The following is a 17,456-nucleotide window of genomic DNA, read 5'->3' as shown; positions in this document are numbered from 1 at the left end:
GTCCTGGAGGGCAAGGCCGTGCCGCCGGCAGGAGCAGGTGCTTGGTGGGGAGCAAGCGGGGTCTGCTTTGTAAACGGAAGACCCCACTTCATCCCAAGGCTGCTTTAGCTGCGCTTCCCTGCAGCCCGCGTTTCAGCCCGAGGCGCTTGGCCGACAGGGTAGGGATGCGGGAGCGGGGAGCTCTGGGGAAGTAGGAAGCCCGCTGGTCGTTTGAAGATCAGGAAGGAGAATGAAAGAGCTCCTTCCTGATGCTTTTAATCACTGAGAAAATAGGATTCGGGTAATTAAAATACCATCTCATGCCAGGTTTTTAGGCGTAAGTCGAGTGTGCCCTGAGAAGTGGTGCTTTTTTTGGCCGTTTGGCGTCAGGCAGCCCCGAGGTCAGCTGCTCCCCCCCCCCCCGCCTGCCCGGGGTATGTGCCGTGTTGGTGGTTGTGGGGCTGGGGGGACCTCGAGGGACCCCCAGGCCTAGCCCCTGGCCCTGCAGGTGAGGAAGTGGACTCGGGGGCCACCACGAGGCCGACCGCGGTGACCGGGACCCCATGGGCCACAGCCGCTCCCCGGCCTCACCAGAGCCACCGATGCGGAATCAGGGAAGGTGCCGTTGGGTCAGTGGCGCGTGTCCAGCTCCAGGACACCTGGAAGCTCCCCTTACCTTCCCACCCAGTGTGGACCAAGGGGCTGCCCTTCTTTAGGGCCGTGTGGAGGCTGGGCCTAGTGGGTGGCTTGGTGAGCACTGGTTCTATCCTTTGTTGGGTTTCACTGTCCCAGGAGTCAGGAGGGACCAAGTGGCCTGACCTCAGAGCAGCACAGAGGGTCCCGGTTCAGTGAATACTGTCCCCACAGGGCCGACCGGGCCCCCTCCCCAGCGTGTCTGTCTGTGCGATGTCGTCAGGTTCCTGGTCCCGGGGAGGGGATGGGCCAGGCACCCCTGGGCATGGGGACCTCAGCCTCGTTTCCCACCCCCCAGGCGGGGCTCCCACCAGCCAGTCCAGAGCGGCCGAGGAGCTCCGTGGGTAGCAGTGCACCAGGCTGAACCACAGCCTCCGCTGGAGCCGCGTCCTCTCCTGTCCCGACTGTGACAGCTGCCTCTGAGCCATCTCCCTGGCCTGGCCCCCCAGGTGGTTTGCGAGGGTTTGCGGGAAGCGGGCCTGACCCTGTGACCCCTCTGCTCAGCAGATCTCTGGCTCCCTGCCCTCACGGGCCCCCAGGCCGCCTCTCCAGCCTCACCACCCTGTGCCCCCAGCAAGTCCTTTACCTCCCTGGGTGGGCTCACTTCCTGCCCTCCCAGCGGCCTTCCAGGCTCTCACGGCCCTGCCTTCGCCGACGCCAGGCTCTCCCACAGTTCCATGTCCACACAGAGGACCTCTGGTGCGTGTCAGTGCTTCAAAGCTTGTTGTGGCCTGCGGTGTGCACCCCTCAGCTTCAGACGCAGAGGCCCAGCCTCTAAGGTAATGTATTTGGAGATGGCCTTTGAGAGGGTACGAGGCTCGTAAAGGGGGGCCCTGGTCAGATGGGACTGGCGCCCTTATGGAGGAGGGAGAGACACAGGGCACGGTGTCTCTGGGCCAGCACAGAGGGAAGGACGACGAGGACACAGGGAGAAGGTGGCCATCTACAGGGTGGGGGACCCTCGGCAGAAACTGGGCTGTAAAAAAAAAAAAAAAAAACTGGGCTATGGACTCCAGCCTCTTGGACTGTGAGAAAATCCGTGTCTCCTGTAAACCGCCCGATGTATGGGGCTTTGTTACAGCGGCCTGAGCTGGCTAAGACAAGGCCCGAGTGAACGCCAAGCCTCCAGGGTGCCCATCTCTGTACGTGCAGCACCCCCTGCTGCACCCCCTTGCACCCCAGGTCCCCCTGTTGCACCCCTGTGCCCCAGGTCCCCCTCCTGCACCCGCTGCACCCCCCTGTGTCCCAGGTCCCCCTGCTGCACCCCCCTGTGCCCAAGGTCCCCCTGCTGCACCCCCTGTGCCCCAGGTCCCCCTGCTGCACCCCCCTGTGCCCAGTTCCCCCTGCTGCACCCCCTACGCCCCAGGTCCCCCTGAGCCCCCAGTCCCGACCACAGGCATCTGGGGAGGTGGTTGCTGCTGTTTCTTTATCTCTACCACTGGGCTGTGAGCAGTTCCAGGGCAGAGGCCTCGTTCTGCTTTGCCTAATCAGAGAGCCAGATATTATATCGGACTAATAATTGAATGAAAGTTGAATGAATTAACTGCCCCCCCCCCCCACGCCTGTTTCTTTCCAGGTGGCTGCTAGGCTGCATAAAGACTTTTATGGCCGCTTCTCTGGCGTCCCTGCTCCTGACGACCACTTAACCGGATTTCTCCTGTGGAGCGATATGTGGGTGGGGCGGGGGTGGAGGAAGGGGCCCCTCAGCGTTCTTTTCCACCCTCATTATGCTCCGGTTTGGGTGGCTTTCCCAGCCTAGTTGGCGGGCAGCTGTTTTGGCGACAGCACAAAGGAGAGCCGAGGCCAGGACCAGCCCTTAGCCACGGGGGTGCTGGGGAAGGGGACGGTGTCTGTGTCCCTCTGCCCTCCCTGTATGGCCTTCCTCGAGGGGCCACAGGTGCATCGCCAACGGAAGCGGCCCCCTAGACAGGGGAGCTCTCAGTGGAGCATGGAGCACCCTCCCTGTGAGCCAGGTGCCCGAGGCGCACGTCACACATGATGCCAGGACCCCTGGTCAAGGACAGGGGCCCAGAGAGGCGCCAGGTCTGCAGTGGGGGGGATTGCTTGGTCAGGCCCCGTCCTGCCCTGCCGGCGGCCCTTGGTGGGTCTGGAGCCCGCCCCCTGAGCACCCTGCCCCCCCAGCACCCCTTTACTCTGATACGATAGGGCCAGGCCGGGTTATTCATCAGCGGCTTTTCTGTCTCTTCCTCTGGATCTTGCCATTTCTCTTTCCGTCGTTCATGTCTCCGCTCAAGTGCTGCTTGTTCCAAAGGCCTTCTCTGTGTCCCAGCTTCCCTGGCCCCCCCAAGTCCTGTTGCCCCGCCGCGCCCCTGCTCAGCTTGCTTCTCCCCGCAGCGCCTACTGACTGGGAGTGACACGGAAGCGGGGCCCTGCTCGTCTGCGGCGGCTGGAGCGGCAGGTGCGGCAGGTGTGGCAGGCGCGTGGCGGGGGCTAATAGACACTCCTGGGTAAGCAAACGAGTGCGGCGTCACCCGTTATGAACAGAGAAGTCTCCGTGGGTGTCGGAGCTGTGGTGCATGGCTGGAGTGCGGCGCGGGGTCGGCTGAGCTCACGCTGTCAGCCCCTGGGGCCGTGTCCGCGGCGGTGGCATTGACTTCCCGCTGCTCCTGTCGCAGGTCAAGCCTCTCGTGAGATGCAGGAGGAAACTTTGGTGCAGTTCTGGGGTTTCCGGGTGCAGAGGGGGCTCCAGGTCTGAACAGGATGGCGTGGCTTGGCCTGCGCCGAGGGGCTTGGGGCAGTTGGGAAGAGCCTGGAGTTTTAGAGACCGTTCATATCGAAGGAATGGAAGTTGCCAGGCATCACAACTGTGCTTAGGGTATGCGTGGGGGTGAAAGGGTTTTAAAAAGAAAACAGGATGAGTCCTGGCTTCCACAGGAAAGGGACATTCCTCTTCCTTCTGGTATGTGTTTGCTGCTCCTGTGACCACGGAGTCGTGCCCGGCTTGATGATCAAAATCACTTGGGCGTCGTCTCAAGCTTCATCGGCTCTTTTGTCACTGACCTCGAATGACGTGACACCAAGAACGCCGCAGCGGGTGCTCTGTGGACTTCGTCTCTTGACATAAGACTGGAATATTCATAAATAAATTTGCCCTGACCCAGTCCTCCAGTGGCCAGACTGCAGACACGGACAGTGGGAAACCATCTGCCTCGGTGGAGGAGAGAATGGGGCAGGTCAAGGCCTCCTTCCGAATTAGAGCAGCATGGGTTTGGACAACAGCTGGCGGCCCAAGACCTGGACACCATCCGCCAAGAACAGGTTAAGATGTCGTGTTTCCATAGGAATTCTCAAGTCTTGCCCCCGTACAGGCATGCAGGAAATTAAACCACAAGAAAGGCCAGGCTGCGTTTCTTAGTCCACCCCGAACAATGAAATTCGAAATGTGGGTTTATGGTCGGAAAGTGACTGGGTATCAATAGTGGCGCATGACTCGACAAGGGAGCCTCTTGGGCTCCCGGAGCCGCCGATGCGGGTGGCCTTGCCGGGAGAGCCGGGACGGGGCTGGTCACTGCCCGCCTGCGTCCAGGAAGCCGGGGCCACCTGGGGACCTCCTGCCCCCCTTCCCGCTTTCTCCATACTCCATTCCGGGGGAGCCCAGGCTGGGCTGCCGTCATCAGAGGGGCCCCTGAGTGGGGTTCGGGTACGCTCTCCATCCTGGGACCGTCCGTGGCAGCCTTATTACCTCAGCCTGGCTGAGCCTTTTGGCCGAATGCAGCCTTAGCCGCTCTTTCACTGCCCCCATAAGAGAGGCCCACGTGGGAGCCGCCCTGCTGGGAAGCACAGTTGACCCACAGATCCGTGAGGGGTGTGATGACGCCAACTCTGGGGGGGGTCTGTCATCGGCCACAGATAACCCGGCACGAGTGTGGACAGACTTCGCAGTAAACCTATTCAAAGGGAGCGCGTGGACACAGAGGGGCTCAGACCCGAGCGCCACTGAGGCCTGCCGTGCATCCCTGCTCTGTCGCCCGTTAGCTTCGTGACCTCGGGCAAGTCCTCGGCTACTATAAACCTTCGATTTCCACGTTTGTTAAATGGAAACCAGGAGATTTAAAAGCATTGCAGCGCGGCACATAGGAGGGGCTAAATCACCATCAGTTCCATATGCACTGTCTGTCACCATGGACAACGGCCGTAATACCGGCGACAGCCGCGGCAGTGGCTGCAGCAGGAAATACATCAGGAAAACGCTCCTGGGTCTGCAACTTCTGAGGCTCGGCACGACGTCGTCCGTTTCTGACCCTCTTCCCCACTGTCACATACTTGGCCCACCGAGGGGACTCTGGCTTACTTGGCCCGGCGCGGCTGAGGTCAACAGGGCAAGGCCTAGCTTCCGGGCCTTGTGCTCTTGTGAGCACGAGCTGCTGGGTCCTGAGTGAGGGAGAGGAGCCACCTCCGCTCAGAGTCATGGGTGACCCCCCTGCGCAGGGCGGGGGGTCTTGGAAGGCGTCTGTCCTAACCCTTTTGTCTTTACCATCCGGGGGAACTGGTGCCCAGATGGGGGGCGGCTTGCCCGAGGCTGGACTTAGGGGCAGAGTCAGACCCAGGAGCCCGGCCTCGGCCCCTGTGCCCTGTCTACTCACACTTGCCTTAAAGTTCCTCAAGCCGCACTTCATTAAATAAGGTGGAGCCCAGGCATTGCTTGTCTTACAAAATAGGGGAGGGGAAAGACGGGGTGCAGGGGGTGGGTGTGGGGGGTGTTCCCTTCTGAAACTCTCCGTGATGCTCGTTTCTCTCTTCACTTTTGTGGGATGCGCAGGGGCCCCCTAACCTGGTGCTGCTGGAGGTTTCTCAGGAGAGCCATTGTCTAGCACCCCCACGGCAGGTGGCACCAGAGCCCGCCTTCCAGCCAGGGAAGAAGTTGCTTGGCACAACCTGCCGTGAGTGGGGGTGCCAGAAAGTTCTTCCTTGCAGTAGAATGCCAGTTAATAAACATAAAGGGAGGGCAGCCTGGGTGGCTCAACGGTTAGCGCCGCCTGCAGCCCGGGGTGTGATCCTGGAGACCCGGATCGAGTCCCACGTCGGGCTCCCTGCATGGAGCCTGCTTCTCCCTCTGCCTGTGTCTCCGCCTCTCTCTCTCTCTGTGAATGAATAAATTAAAAATATATATATTAAAAAAAATAAACACAGAGGGAATGAAGACCCTGGAAAATCACCATTTGGCGATAACCGTTACAGTAATAATTTATTCGGATGAGAGGGTTAAGGGGTGGGTGCTAAACCAGAGCAGGCAAGGATTTGTTCTGCAAGAAGGTATTTTTCCTGGTCTCAAAATGTTTCCCCACGTAATGCCATTGTTACAGTTCCCAATGGTAACTTTACCGTGATCCGAGTTAGCATCATCCATAACGGGGTAGACTGACATGCTGTGCCCCCAGCAGTGATCCAGCAAGAAGAACACAGCATTGCTTCTGAGCTCTTTTGGCAGAGATGCAAAACCTGAATCCCATCCCGAGAAAACATCAGACAGATGCCGAGGGGGATTTTACCAAATAATTGGCCTCTGCTCCTCAAATGGCCACAGAAAATGAGGAAAGACGGTGGAAGAGACGTGATAACTGTACATCATCCTGGACCAACCACAAATCTTCCTTTTGTTTTTGGACAATTGACAGATTTCGAGTGGGGCTTAAGTGGCAGCGATGTATAATGTTGATTTTTCTGGTCCTGGGGGGTTGTACTGTCATCATGAGGGTGGCCTTGTTTCTTAGGAAATACACACGGAAATATTTTTTTTTAATTTTTTTAAATTTAAATTTAAATTTTTTAAATATTTATTTATGATAGTCAGAGACAGAGAGAGAGAGAGAGAGAGAGAGAGAGAGGCAGAGACACAGGCAGAGGGAGAAGCAGGCTCCATGCACCGGGACCCGACGTGGGATTCGATCCTGGGTCTCCAGGATCGCGCCCTGGGCCAAAGGCAGGCGCCAAACCGCTGCGCCACCCAGGGATCCCACATGGAAATATTTTAGAGCCTGAATTCTTTTTGTGTTTCGTTTCCGTTTTTTTCGCCGTCATCTGCAATTATGTCAGTTTGTCATTACGTTTCATGTCTTCGATTAAAAATTAGAACAAAAAAACTTAAATTTTACTTAATTAAAAATACGGACTAATTAAATGAAATTAAAATTTAATGAAAACAGGGAAATGGATTAATTAGTGCTTAGGTGCAGTCCGGTAGATAGAATCTTTTCCATCATAAGGTCTGGGATGGGAACAAGCTAGAAGGAGGGTTTCTTGAGTGCCCCTGCCCCACAGGAAGGCAGATTTGTGTTTTAAATGGAAGTTAGAGCGAAGTCTTGGGACCTCTCCCTGTTCTTGGGCAACTCTTAGTACCCAGCAGCCCCGGGCTCCCGGGGGGCTCCCTTCACCTGGGCGAGCCGGGATGGGAGCATGGGAACACAGATGGTCTTGGTGGGGGAACCTATAAAATGAGGACAATAAACCCTACACATAAGGATTAAACGAGGTAAAACACATAAACTACCTCACTCAGTATCTGGCCTTTGGAACCTCATTTTATAGGTGATGATAGAGAGTTTACTTTTTTTTTTTTAATGGAGCATAAGAATCAATAAAATAACATGACATTTTGGCAAGAGGCCTGGCTCAGGAGACCGGGAACCCGAAGAGCTGTTTGCCCGTTGGCCAGGTCCATCTGCAAGCTGTCACAGGGCCACAGGGGCCGCTCCTGAAAACATGAAAACCGTAGAAAACCGTATTTTTTTTTTCTCTCCTGCTGCAAAAGGTAAGGGAACGGGTAGTTCTTCGCATAATAAGTCTCAGAAAGGTGTTTCTGGCTCTCTGTGGGGTCTGGCCATCTCTGGCCCGGTTCACCTTCCTAGTGACCGTGTCTGGATTCTAAGAGACACACGTTGGGGCACAGGGTGGAGAGCCAGGCTGGAAGTGAAGTGTGAGGCCAGATGGAGGGCAGGGGTCCTTCGGGGTGGGCCAGTAGGGAACAGGTGAGGGCCGAGCAGACGGGTGCTGGTGGGAGCACACCTGCGGCTCCGCTGCAGCAAGGGGACTTGGTGAACGAGGGAGGGGTGTGTGGACATGGGTCAGGTGGCATGCACGGGGTCCTGTGTGACCTGGGCTAAGCTTCATCCTTTGGGTCTCGGTCTCCTCGTGGGTCCAGTGGGGACAGTTGCTGGTGCCAGCGTGGGAGTCCTGCTGGCCGCTGCCCTCTGTCCATTCTCTCCTTTCTCATTTATAAAGCGAATCCCATTCATTTGGGAGCAGCACTGCGCCTGGGAGAAGGATTAATTTTGTAGCTTCCCTTGCAGCTAGGTGTGGCCATGTGACTAAATCCGGAACCTCCAGGACGGGTGTTCCAAGGATCTGCCTTAGTGCAGGGGGCAGGGGGAGGGGACCTTTTCCCTTCTTTCCTCTTGTTGCCTGGGATGCAGCCAAATTGACCGGATCCCGGTAGCCATCCTGCGCCATGCAATGACCTTGAGAATGGAAACTAGATCTAGGAGAAGAGAGTGGAGGGGCAGAGGGCGTCGGGACCTTGATAGCTGTACCGAGCAGCCTTGCCATCCCTGGACGGCTTAGCTTTGCCCTTATGTGTTATTCAAGCCAGTTGCTTTCCATCTTCCCTTAGAGCAACTGGACCCAACCCACACGAATGCACCTGCCCCCAGGGTCGTTGCAAGGTTTCAACGAGGTAAAAGCATAACGAAGTTCTGTGAGTGGGAAATGCACTGTGAACATTGCCACGTGCTGTCGGTCCTCTGGTTGCCGTCATCATTTGAGCAAAGCACAGGGGGCAGGGCTGCAGCGGATGGGCCCTGACAGGCTGGCAGGGCTGGGCACGAGTGCTCGCCAGCGGGGCACGGGGGTAGGGGCGGCAAGTGGCGGAACAGAACCTTCGTCAATTTTCCTCATTGTACTCAGATCCACAGATACGGCCTGGGCTCAAATGCCGGGAAAGAGGGAGAGGGTGGTTGGGGGAGGTTAAGGCGAGGGCAGGGGAGATTAGAAACCGGAGCCCGGGGCCCCCGCAGCTCCAATAAAGAACCTCAGAGCGAGCAACTTGGAAAGTTGATCTGTTGACTGTTTGGGCGGACCAGTGGTAACCGTATCGCTGCTTTCAGAAGACACCTGTGAATTCTGCACCGGGAGGACGGCTCTCCAGCTGCCATCCCGCGGGTCTGTGAAGGACGCTCGCTGGTGGAGAGCAGAGACCAGGCCCGAGTCAGAATGTGGTCGTGCCCCAGTAGGAAGCAGGGCTTAAGCTTTTGCAGATCAAAGTAAGGTCTCCAGCAGACCCCCCCCCCCCCCCCCCCGGGAGCCATGCTGCAGAGAGGCCAGCAGGGGCGTGGGCATCTCTGCCTTGGAAATGAGAGAAGGGGGCGGGGGGTGGTTCTGACTTCCAGACCTAAAACCCAATTTCCTCTGCAGATTGAGACTCATAAAAAAGTACATGAGCTATAATTTCATGCTGGCAAGAGAGATGAGAGGAAAATGGAGACCCGGTGCTGCGTGTGTTGTTGTACATTATATACGTCCCTAAAGTTTTTCAACCAAGTTGGAAATAAATCGTGTCCTATCCTGAAAGATATGATTTATATAACCAGTCACCGAAGGCAGGAGGGCGAGGCAAGAAACGCATGTTTACACTGCTGCAGAAGCCAAAAAAAAAAAAAACCTGTCGTTTCATAATAATTTGTCTTGCCTTGTCCACAAAACGGGAGTCGATGGTCATAAAGAATGTGAGGGCCTGGCCATGGCTCACACTCCGTTTTCTACGCTTAATTTTGAGAGGGGGCGAGGAAGGCTGGAGAAAGAATCTGTTGTCCGGCTAATATGTAAAGCTGACTGTGGTCATTAATTTCGAAGCCTGGGCCCCCAAACTTTTCGCCAGGGCTGCTAACAGGTTATATGAATCATTCTCAGGGACCCCGGGTCCGCCCTCAGAGGCGGGGCAGGCTGCTGATGTGCGGTGGCCAGGGGGCCAGGGTGGCGTGGGCGGGGAAGGGGCTCGTGGGCCAGGTCAGCAGGTGTAAAGCACCCGTCCTGGGCCTGGCCCACAAACCCCCCTGTGTCTGCTCCCGGGAGGCACCAGAGCAGGCGGGGGGAGCCCCAGGAGTCTGTCCCAGGCCTGGGCCCCGGGGTCCACCATGACTCTTGGTGGCAGCCGTCCCCCGGGGTAGCCAGCTGTCCTGCAGCTGGGCCTTGTGCGGGCGCTGTCGGGGCACCGCTGAGGTCTGCGTGGTGGTGGCAGGGCTTCCATCGCACGCCTAGACCCTGGGCAGCAGGAGCCCGGCCGCTGCGGCTGGGCCTGTCCCTCGGGCCCGTCCTGCACGGGGGCCCGTTCCCCGTTGCCCTGGGCTCCGCAAGCCGGGGCGGCCCGGACTGCAAGCACGAGGCCGCGGAGGGCGAGAAAGCAGCAGTGCCGTCCCCGGGCGGCCAGGGAGACGTGGAGCTTCCTTCCCAGGCGGCTGCCCGGCCCCAGCACCCTGACACCCCCCGGACCTCGGGCTGTCACGGCGTCCCCTTCTCCCCCACCCTCCCGCGGTCACCGACAGCTGGGCCTGGTGTCCTGAGGGGCCGTAAACGTCCGTCCCCGGGCAGCTGACACTCGTGTGAGACGGAAGGGGAAAGAAGGCGCCCGCGTGAGTCTGTGTGCCGGCCTGGGCTCGTGTGCATGCCTGTCCTTTCCTCGTCTGTCCGGTGTGGAAGGCGCGTCCACGAGGAATAGTCTCCGGGGACGGGAGAAGGGAGGGGCGAGGAAGGGAAGCTGCTCCCCGCTCTGTTCGTTCTTGGCTGTCACCAGCTACTCCCTCTGGCTTGTAATTCCATCCGTGGTCAGATGACCTGCCTTGTGACTGTGCCTGGGAGGCTGACGAGGAGCCGTCGCGGGCCCTTCCACAGGGAGCATTGACGTGCCAAGTCCCAGCCGCCCTGAGGCTGCGCGCGTTGCCTGTCGCGATGGCCGGGGCGAGGCGTGGGCCGTGTGGCCCAGTGCTTCGAACCCTCCTGAACCCCGGGAACTCCTCGTGCACTTGGAGGCTCATCTTTCCTTTCACAACTTGTTAGAAACAAGTGGCACCGAGTGGTTAGCCTGAAACTGGAGCCCGGGAGGGTGAGCTGAGCGGGTGGCACCTCGCAAGGCCGTACCCACCACCGTCTTTGGCTCCACCCTCTGGGTTGACGTTCGGCAGGAACCGCATCTCCCACCAAGAAGCCCGCCGAGGTCCTTAGCATCCTTCCCCATGTGGGGTCGGCCCACATCAGTGACTCCCGTCCTACGGTCGCACGTTTACCGGCCCTGGGGCCAAGGAGTCTGTCCTGGGACGCAGCAGGTCTTCCGTTTCAACCTGCCGAGGTCTTGCCAGTCCACCGTGCCACGCAGGAAGCAGCATTTGAGGCTCTGAGGGCTGCCCCACGAGATGACGCTGCCTGTGTCCACCGAGGGGCCAGGCCGGCAGCGGCCACACTCCTCCTGGGACGATGGCCAGTGCGAAGGTGTTCCCCAGATGCCTACACGCCCTAACGCACGGCAGGCTTCCTGCCACCCTCGCCGTGCGGTCGGTAGGCTCGAGGGCCCGGTTGGAAGGCCTGTCACCGGCCGATGGACGTAGCGGCACCCACGTCCTTAGGTCCACCTAGAACAGGAGGGCACCGGGTGGTGGGGCGGGGAAGGGGGACCCAGTCTCACTCCTGGTGCTGCGCTTGTCGCCGCAGGCTCCGGGCTGCTGGCTCCTGCCTCCCTCGGGACGTCGTACGGCTCAGGGTGCGTTGTCAGAGAAGTGGGAAGAGTCCTTGGTCCTGTTCATTTCCTAGCATCCCTGCCTGATGCTAATGCGAGGATGCAGACGGCCGTTTCCCAAAAGCCGCCCACCAAGGACATGGTCGCAGAGGCCTCTTTCTTCTTGAGCTACTCCCGCTCGTCTTCAGGTTCACGTTTTCACGGTATGAGATGCAGATCCCCCATGAGCGATGGGCGAGCCTTGTGCACAGCCCTTTGGGCCACAGCGTTTCCTGCTCTTGAGTTCATGGCCCCCGGTGGGCGTGGGTAGCGGAAGAGGGGCACCGACTGACCTGAGAGCATCGGCCGGCCGGTCGGGAGACCCGAGTTCTGGGACCAGCTTTGCCACTTAGCTCAACGCTGCAAGCCCTGGCAAGTCCCGTGGCTTCTTTGGACCTCAGTTTCCCCGTCTGTGTAATGGGTAGGTCGGCTCTTCCTTCAGATCTGTTATCCTAGATTATTCTATCCTCTTTGTCTTTTTTTTTTTTTTTTAATCTTACCATTTTCTCTTGGGATCCTGACACAGCAGACATTCACGCAGCCTGGATGCCGGCCGCTGCTTTGAGTTTTGTAGACGTCTACTCCTTTTTCTGAGACGTTCTTCCCCATGCTTTAGAGATTTCATCTCCTCTTTGCTTTGGGGTCATCTGTTCTTTCAATCTCCGTGGTCCTAAGGGCTGTCGTTACAGCTGCCTCCGACTGGCTCCCTCCTGGGCCCTCCCTGTGCTCTCCCTGCCATGCACCAACCTTGTCTCCTCCTCAGGGGAGCCGCCCCCGCCCCTGCCCCGTAGTCCATGGAGAGCCAGGGGCCGGAGGAACAGGGCCCTTTATGGGAATCTCTCCCTACGCCGTTCCAGCCTTCCGCGTAAGCATATCCCTCTCTCCCGCGGCGACCGTCACAGCCTGGCATCTTCACAGTCACAGAGCAGAGTAAGCGTCTGGACAGAGGCCTGTGCAGTGCCACAGGTCGGGCTCTCAGAGCGGAAGACGTGTTCCCGGGCCCGGCCCTCCCTCCGCCGTGAAGACCTCCGTTCGAGGGCAGCCGCTGTCTTTCTCCTTCCAGTTCACCTCATTCTGTGGAGTTCGTCCTGAAGCAGCAGCGACTCATAGCAGAAGCAGCTACTTCATAAGTGGGGAGTCGTGAAACGGTAAAAGGCTCTGGATTCCCGGGTGTGTCCAGCTTCGCTCCCGGCCAGTCCCCAAGGGGCGGGGCGGTGCTCAGACTGACCGATGGGTTTCTTACAGCGGCGAGGCCAGGGCTCTGCGCAGAGGAAGGGACTGGCCTCTGCAGGAGCCGTGCCTGAGCTCTGCCCTCCTGCGCGTCCCCGTCCTCGAGGAGCACTCCCTGTGGCGGGGGGCACACAGGCCACAGGGCAGGGCCCGTCCAGGACTTTGGGCTGCTCCTTGTACAGCAGGTTGGACTCCTGTGACCTCAGAGCCCAGGGAGTGCACGTGGCACACGGCAGGCTCTCAAGGGAGGCTGACGACGGGCCTCCCCATCACCTGGAGTCTCTATGCGTCCCCAGAACTGCGCGTGGGGGACAGCCTTAAGTCTCACATTGTGGCCAGCTCGTCGCTCTGCCGTGTGTCAAGGTCCTGGGCACTGCTGTGCGGGCCTGCGCGGGCGGCAGGGGAGCCGGACCCACGTCCCTGGGGAGCCGGACCCGCGTCCCTGGAGCTTCTCTCTGCTCGGAGCAGATGCCGGGCCTCCAGACCCGACGTGCTGGGCTTTCAGGCGAAGCTGACCCAGGTTCAGGTCCCAGCCCCAGCTCTGATTTATCGCAGGGCCTCGGGCTATTGTTTTTGACTCTTCTAAGCCTGTTTCTTCATCTGGACGTCGGAATAACTCCGCATCTCGGGTGGTTAATGAGAACTGAGCTGGTGCCCGTGCGTGCCAGGCACTCCCACTCACAGAGGGTGCTTCCCCGCGGCTGTCCTTGCTGCCATCGACGGTGTCCCCCCGGGGCCAGGACGACGACCTTCCCCTCCTCCCTTAGCCCCGTCGGTCCCTCCTTGAGGCCTCCCCTCTCTTGGCCTTTGTCCCCTCCGCCCCCTTCACGGACAGAACCTGCGATGATGGGGTTCCTCACCCCGGGACGACGGGATGGCTGTGCCCCCGGCCCTGTCTCATTGGAGCTCTTCTCCACCCTGCACCAGAGCAGCCGGGAGGAAAACGGCGGCTGCAGGCGGCGCGTGTGCCATGGGGCCTCCCAACCGTGACCTCTCGAGCACTAGGACTCTCGTTCCGACGTCGTCTCCTGGGACACGGTGTGGGTGGTCCTCGCAGGGTCACCTTTGAGAGCAGCGGGGGCCCGAGGCCCTGCCCTGTGAGCTGCCCCCATCCTGCACTGCTGGCGTAGGGCAGCTTTCCGGGGGACAGCCGAGCCACCGCAGGGGCCCCCGGCCTCCGGGCCCCGAGGCCTCACCTCCCTGGCTCCTCGGTGCGGTGCTGGGTGCTGTGCTTGGTGGGGGAGAGTGGCGGCTTTACTGGCGGGGTGGGGGGGGTGCAGGCAGGCGGCAGGGTCCACGCGGTGGGCGGCCCACCTCCTGCAGCCCCTTCCCGCGGGGCCCGGGAAGCCTGCGTCTGGCACCCCCACCCTTTCCCCTGGCCTGGGTGCTGCGTTCTCGCCAAGCGTCACTGATTATTTTCAAAACACTCAGGTCAGACATCAGCTGTGCCACAAAGGAAAAGAGAACAAGAACAGATGAATCAGTGTTTCTGGAATCGTAAGCTGTGATTTCTTCCTAAGCTCATTGAGAGGGTGCCTATTGAATTCCACACACATTCCTGCATGTTGACCAACTGCCAAGCCTGCATATGGGTGGGTGGAGGCCGAGGTGCCACAGACACGGTCCCCGTCCTCACAGGGCCTCCGTGGGCAGCCGTCCTCTCAGGACATGGGCAGAGCCTCACGTCAGGGGCTGGTGGCAGTCTCTGGCCTCATTTGTCTGTCCCTGCCCATATGTCTTCCTCCTCCAGGAAGCCTCCCTTGACTACCTCCAGCGTCAGTGACGCCCCTGCTCTCCAAACCCTGGATTTCCGCGGGGCCCTGCAGCCCGAATACGGGACGCTGCCCGCCTGTCCTGTCATCTGCCTGACGTGGGGCCCCAGAGGCCCATCGTATCACCCCCCACTTTGACAAATGAGGCAGCTACGGTTTAGAGGAGCCGTTCTCCCAGAGTCACAGAGCTCAGCAGCAGCAGAGCTGGACCTTGCACCTGCATGTCCCGATCCCCACCTTGGGCCCCCTCCTTGGTCTCCGGCATCATTTGACCCTGAGCGCCCCCTCTCTGGAGCCCTCGGAGCCCCTCCCTTTTCACGTCTGCACTAGGCCTGTCTCCTTGCGTCCAGGCAGCCTCGTGTCACTGCTGGTGGGGGACACCCCGGGCAGCTGGGCCCTGACACTGCCACTCCAGAGCGGAGTCAGGCTTGCGGGGGATGGACGGAGCCAGTGCCTCCCCCTCCCTCCTCGCCCTGAGTCTGCAGGCGACAGGGGCAAATGGGTGATGCTGAGGCTCCGTCTGTCTGATTAGAGCCACGCCGTCTCTCCGTTGTGGGATGGGGACCTAGCTGTGTCCAGGGCCTTTCAGCTGCCCTGGTGGCATCCAGGCTACACGCACACGTAGGCTGGAGAATGTCTGAGTGGGGGGTTGCCAGCCCTCTGTCCTGTGGGGTCGCCTGTGCCCCAAGGAGGATCCCCGTGTGCCTCGGGTTTTCCATGGGGCGGCCCCGGAGCGCATCGTGCGGACAGCGGGCCTGATATGGAGCATGGGGCCACCGGGTCAGGAACCCAAGGCCTGTCTGCCGGTGGAAGGAAAGGTGGGCAGTTGTTTACGGACACTTGGAGCGGGGTGGGTCGCTGGCGGATGATGGGCCTTGGTGTCCAGCGACGACTGTGCATCGCACGGTGACGGCGGGAGCGATCCCGTACCTGTTTCTGCAGCCTTCCCTCATTTTCTGCCCGTGGTGGAGCCTCCCAGGATGTGTGTCTGGGTCTCATTTTCTTTATCTTTCCTCTAGAGATCCTGCGGATAATTCAGCTGGACCTAGACCTGAAGTACAAGACCAACATCCGGGAATTGTTTGAAGAGTTTGACAGTTTCCTGCCGGGCGCCGTCATCGGCATAGCGAGAGAGATGCAGCCGGTGTACAGGTATGTGGCCGCTGTGAGGGCTGAGGCCGGCCCCCCACCCCCCACCCCCCTCACCTCCCACGTCCTGCTGCCCACAGCAAGCGGGATTTATTGGTAGGCGGAGTTCGCTTAAACCTGTGAGCGAGCGGATGCACCTGTACTTGCTGCAGACAGTGGTGTGGGCAGGTGGTCCCCACAGCCGTGAGGCCGCCTCGTCCTCTTGGGGGAATTTGTAAGACTTTTCCTGCAGAAAGCCGGGCTCTTTCGGTTGTTGACGCTGGTTAAGCTCAGTTTTGAGATCTCGGGCTTTCCCTGGTAAAGGCCGTGTCAGGCTGGAGCTCTGACTTGCCAGGCTGACGAGGAGCCAGGTGTCCTGCCTCAGTCACCGGTCACCCCCCCCCGCCCCCCACCCCGTGCGAGCAGAGCGGGTTCTGTCTCAGAAGGAGGGAAAGCCGCGCAGCTCTTCGATGCCTGGTCGCAGAGAAGAACGCATAGTGCACGCCGCAGCGCTTCGCGGCCTGGCGTGCATGCCCGAGAAACCCCGGCGCCTGAGAGCCGGGAGACGCATTCGGGGGTATCCGCTGCAGCGTCGTGCACCGTAGGCAACAACTGAGAATGACTTGAATGTCCGTAGCTAAGAGGACGGGCCCATAAAATATGTTCGTCCAGCCGGGTGCTGTACAAACGCAAAAACGAGCCAGGGGCAGCCTCACGCCCTGCCAGACACAGCTAAACGTGGCCCTTAGGTGCATACGATGGGCCCCCGTGCCGGCACGGCGCTCCTCTGCGGGGTGAGGGCAGGGAGGGGGCAGGACTCGGGTACACATCGCCTCCGGGGCGCCTCAGTGTCGTTAGCTCTCCACCTGGGGGCCGTGCACACGGTTGCACATGCTCTCCTGCGTGCACTGCAGGTCTTACAGCTGAAACAAGGGAAAGGAAAAGCAGAAGTCCCTACAAGCCTTTGTTAAAAACTAGACCCGTGGTTCTGGGTCCAGAGAGCTCCACGTCCCGAGGATCCTCCTCCGGCGGAGCCAGAGCCCACGCAGCAGCGTGCTGCCCTCTTTGTTCTCAGAGCAGAGCCTCCTGCCAGCTCCCTGCAGACGTTCCTGGAGCCGGGCCGTCTTTGGAGACCAGCGACCCAGGAGCCTGCACTTCCCCTAAGAGAGCGGGGAGGAGTGACAGCTCGCTTGCTTGTGACTATTTGCAAGACGCAGATCACATAACAGGAAATTCCTGCAAGGCTTCTGAGTGGCCTGATAACTCTGGGCCTCGTGGGCTGTTCAGCCTTACATCATGCTCCCCAGGCTGCCGCCCCTACACAGCAGAGCCTCGCACTCTGCCGGGAACAGGAGGGGAGGCTTCAGGCACACATTTGCCACTTGAGCTCATAGTGGCCTCCGGGCCTCATTCCCTCATCTTGATACAAGGTGGATCTTACGTTCGGGGTTCTTGGCTTCACACCTGGAGGGCGATGGAGGGAGCACCGAGCTGAGAGCCCAGAGCCCTACGGGCCGGCCCTGCGCTCTGCGCTCGGGGCCTGGGCTCCTCCCACGTGAGGATGGGAGCAGGTGTGCCGCAAGCCCTCCATCCACCTGCTCTGGCACCGTGATGCCGCCCTCCTGACCCGCCGTCTCCTCGTTTTCTGTCCTGTCCTGAGGCTGCGTGTCTGCTGGTGGACCCCTCGCTGCTCCCTAAGGGCCAGGGTCCCCGGGATACTCACACCAGGCCCATGGTTAAATGCAGGCAGAGCAGTGGCACCTTCAAGCCCTGGCTTGGAACCTTCCCATCTAATATAAGTGGAGAAGACATGATCCCATTTAAATAGAGTTGGCCAGAATTCATATGTTTGTAGATCTAGGATTTTACTAACAGTG

General features: G+C 59.7%; 1 protein-coding gene across 3 annotated transcripts in view; it reads left to right on the top strand.

The window, feature by feature from the left end:
• Positions 1–17,456, top strand: part of XXYLT1 (xyloside xylosyltransferase 1) — a 130,619-nt gene that overhangs the window by 61,330 nt on the left and 51,833 nt on the right. For 2 of the 3 annotated variants that reach the window (XR_008663243.1, XM_055316098.1), the window contains exon 3: positions 15,471–15,603. Coding sequence is in view for 2 of the 3 variants with exons in the window: in XM_055316098.1 (XP_055172073.1) it covers positions 15,471–15,603 (133 nt within the window). In the remaining variant the exon portion in view is untranslated. Of the gene's footprint in view, positions 1–14,452; positions 15,270–15,470; positions 15,604–17,456 lie in introns of those variants that run through there. The other variant, XM_055316099.1, reaches the window with a different exon arrangement.

Source organism: Nyctereutes procyonoides, unplaced genomic scaffold, assembly GCF_905146905.1.
Source record: "Nyctereutes procyonoides isolate TBG_1078 unplaced genomic scaffold, NYPRO_anot_genome, whole genome shotgun sequence".
In the NCBI taxonomy this organism is placed as follows: Eukaryota; Metazoa; Chordata; class Mammalia; order Carnivora; family Canidae; genus Nyctereutes; species Nyctereutes procyonoides.
The sequence above is the reverse complement of the archived record's forward strand: the minus strand, read 5'-3'. Positions and strand labels throughout refer to the sequence as shown.